General features: G+C 46.3%; 1 gene segment (V, D, J or C); it reads left to right on the forward strand.

Moving 5' to 3' along the window:
- The first annotated feature begins 2,717 nt into the window (after positions 1–2,717).
- On the forward strand, positions 2,718–3,342 carry LOC137370326 (Ig kappa chain V-VI region NQ5-61.1.2-like). The segment is given in 2 exon segments: positions 2,718–2,798; positions 2,885–3,342. Coding segments are annotated over 2 exon segments (498 nt in total).
- Positions 3,343–3,588: the final 246 nt, after the last annotated feature.

Below are 3,588 nucleotides of genomic sequence, written 5' to 3' on the forward strand. Positions count from 1 at the left end.
CTCCTCCTGAAGTCCCCAGCATCACAGATGCCAGACTTCAGACAATTCAATTCACCATGCGTGATATCAAGAAACGACTGAAGGCACTGGATACTGCAAAAGCTATGGGCCCTGACAAAATACCGGCAATAGTACTGAAGACCTGTGCTCCAGTTAGTTGCTGCACCCCTAGCCAAGCTGTTTCAGTACAACTACAACACTGGCATCTACCCTGCAATGTGGAGAATTGCCCAGGTATGTCCTGTACACAAAAAGCAGGACAAGTCCAACCAGGCCAATTACCGCTCCATCAGCCTACTGTCAATCATCAGTAAAGTGATGGAAGGTGTCATCAACAGTGCCATCAAGCAGCACTTGCTTAGCAATAACCTGCTCAGTGACGCTCAGTTTGGGTACCGCCAGGGCCAGTCAGCTCCTGACCTCATTACAGCCTTGGTTCAAACATGGACAAAAGAGCTGGACTCAAGAGGTGAGGTGAGAGGGACTGCCCTTGGCGTCAAGGCAGTATTTGACAACGTATGGCATCAAGGAGCCCTAGCAAAACTGAGGTCAATGGAAATCAGGGGGAAAACCCTCCGCTGGCTGGAGTCATACTTAGTGCAAAGGAAGATGGTTGTGGTTGTTGGAGGTCAATCATCTGAGCTCCAGGACATCACTGCAGGATTTCCTCAGGGTAGTGTCCTCGGCCCAACCATCTTCAGCTGCTTCATCAAAGACCTTCCTTCAATCATAAGGTCAGAAGTGGGGATGTTCGCGGATGATTGCACAATGTTCAGCACCATTCGTGACTCCTCAGATACTGAAGCAGTCCATGTAGAAATGCAGCAAGACCTGAACAATATCCAGGCTTGGGCTGATAAGTGGCAAGTAACATTCGCGCCACACAAGTGCCAGGCAATGACCATCTCCAACAAGAGAGAATCTAACCATCTCCCCTTGACATTCAATGGCATTACGATCGCTGAATCCTCCACTATCAACAACCTAGGGGCTACCATTGACCAGAAACTGAACTGGAGTAGCCGTATAAATACCGTGGCTACAAGAGCAGGTCAGAGGCTAGGAATTCTGAGGTGAGTAACTCACCTCCTGACTCCCCAAAGCATGTCCACCATCCACAAGGCACAAGTCAGGAGTGTGATGGAATACTCTCCACTTGCCTGGATGGGTGCAGCTCCAACAACACTCAAGAAATTCGACACCATCCAGGACAAAGCAGCCCGCTTGACTGGCACCCCATCCACAAACATTCACTCCTTCCACCACTGGCGGAAAGTGGCAGCAGTGTGTACCATCTACAAGATGCACTGCAGCAATGCAGCAAGGCTCCTTTGATAGCACCTTCCAAACCCGCGACCTCCATCAACTAGAAGGATAATGGCAGCAAATACATGGGAACACCATCACCTGCAGGTTCCCATCCAAGTCACACACCATCCTGACTTGCATCTATATTGTCGTTCCTGCACTGTTGCTGGGTCAAAATCCTGGAACTCCCTTCCGAACAACACTGTGGGTATACCTACCCCAAATGGACTGCAGCGGTTCAAGAAGGCAGCTCACCATCACCTTCTCAAGGGCAATTAGGGATGGGCAATAAATGCTGGCCTGGCCAGTGACGCACACATCCCATGAATGAATAAGAAAAAAATCTGTACTCATGCTTTGCCTTTCAACACACCATTAACATATTGATTGCCTTTGCTCCATGACCTTCTGGTCAGCTATTCTGAGGCCTTATCCTATCTACACCTTCTCCTTTGTTATCTCTTGCCCCATCCCCGCTTTACTTGCTTATAACCTTTGACATTTCTAATATTTGCCAGTTCCGAAGAAGGGTCACTGACCTGAAACGTTAACTCTGCTTCTCTCTCCACAGATGCTGCCAGACCTGCTGAGTATTTCCAGCATTTCTTGTTTTTATTTCAGATTTCCAGCATCCACAGTATTTTGCTTTTAGAACAATATCAGTCAGTTCTGGTAGACACTTTGCAGCCAGGAAATTCCTTCCAGCGCTTTTCTTAATGGTGAGCAGGAGAACTAAGGGAATGTCAGATTGCACTGGGATGGAGCTCCTGACCCATCAATATTTCAGCCACAGGCCCAATCTCAGCTACCTGAGAATCTTGATGACACGGTCACAGAGATTATTGGCTTTCTTGAATCGTTGCTGTGTGTGTTGAAGGTACCCCCTCAGTGCTGTCACGCAGGGAGTTCCAGGATTTTGAATCAGTGATGTTGAAGGAATGTTCAAGTCCAATCGTCGTGGCTTAGAGGTGATGCTGTTCCCATGCATTTGCTGCCCCTGTCCTTCAAAGTGGAAGTCGCTGGTTTCGGATTTCCTGTCGTATTGATCACCTTGTATCACAATGTTAAATATGTGAGGGCAAGAACGAACCAAATTTTGCTGTTGTAATGCTGCTAAAACGTGGTTGTGCAATTCAATTGAGATTTCATTTTACATAATAACTAATAAATACTGACATTAGAAGTCTGAAACACAGACAAGAAATGCTGGAAATATTCAGCAGGTTCTGGCAGCATCTGTGGAGAGAAGCACATTTCAGGTCAGTGAACCTTCAACAGAATAATGGAAGTCTGACTGAAAGGCGTGACTAGCGTCAAATGCTACATATATACCAGGAGAGAGCAGTGCGAACAGGAAGTCGAGTCACACGCGGAATGTTGTGTTAGAGTCATTGCCCTATATATTTTATCTAGATGTTAATACAAATGTCTCACACCTCAAACAGGCAACATGTTGCTGTATTGGGTTGTTTTCGTGATATTTTTTCCACGTAAATGGATTTATTCTTTAACTGCGTTTTATTTGTTTTATTCAGACTGTAAAATTATCTGTAATTTGGTGTTTCTTTCCCCACAGATGGATGTTTTGCTCAGGATTTGAAACAGAAACAACTGTCAATCACCGTGCGAACGCGGAGAATTCGTACAATTGCGTGTGAGCTGGGTGAATCAGTCAGTGCTTCCGTTATCCATTGGTACAAACAGGCAGCGGGACAGCAGCCCGTTCGGATTCTCTACTACGATGGGAGCGTTCGTCGGGATGACGGATTCGATACAAGGTTTTCAGCAGAGAAAACTGCAAACAAACGATATGTTCTGCTTATTGATGGTGTAAAGGCAGAAGACGCCGCCACCTATTACTGTGCCCATTGGAAACACAGAGTTAAACAGCAATTCAATCCGCTTACAAAAACCCTCAACACTGCAATTCAAACATCACCAAAACCACATCCGATTCAACTAAAAACTGCCGAAATCTTCCTCCTTCAGTTAAAGGTTTACTCTCTCGCACATCATAAAAATTACACCAAGTAAACAGCTACCCTCACCGAGTTGTCCATTCCTTTACCTTTAGATCCGACATGGAACATCACAGGAGAAGAGGACACAGAAAGTGCAATCGGGTGAAATACCCTGTTGATCTTTTCCACAGACGGTAGCCAGGCGGTGCCCAGCACGGCACTGACCCTGTCTGAGTCTTGCTCACCCATTACCCCATTGTTTTCCAGCCGCAATTGGTTCTCTAACCCCAAACAATCGAACTGGAAATCTTGATCCTCA

Source organism: Heterodontus francisci, chromosome 5 (genome assembly GCF_036365525.1).
Source record: "Heterodontus francisci isolate sHetFra1 chromosome 5, sHetFra1.hap1, whole genome shotgun sequence".
NCBI classification, from domain to species: domain Eukaryota; kingdom Metazoa; phylum Chordata; class Chondrichthyes; order Heterodontiformes; family Heterodontidae; genus Heterodontus; species Heterodontus francisci.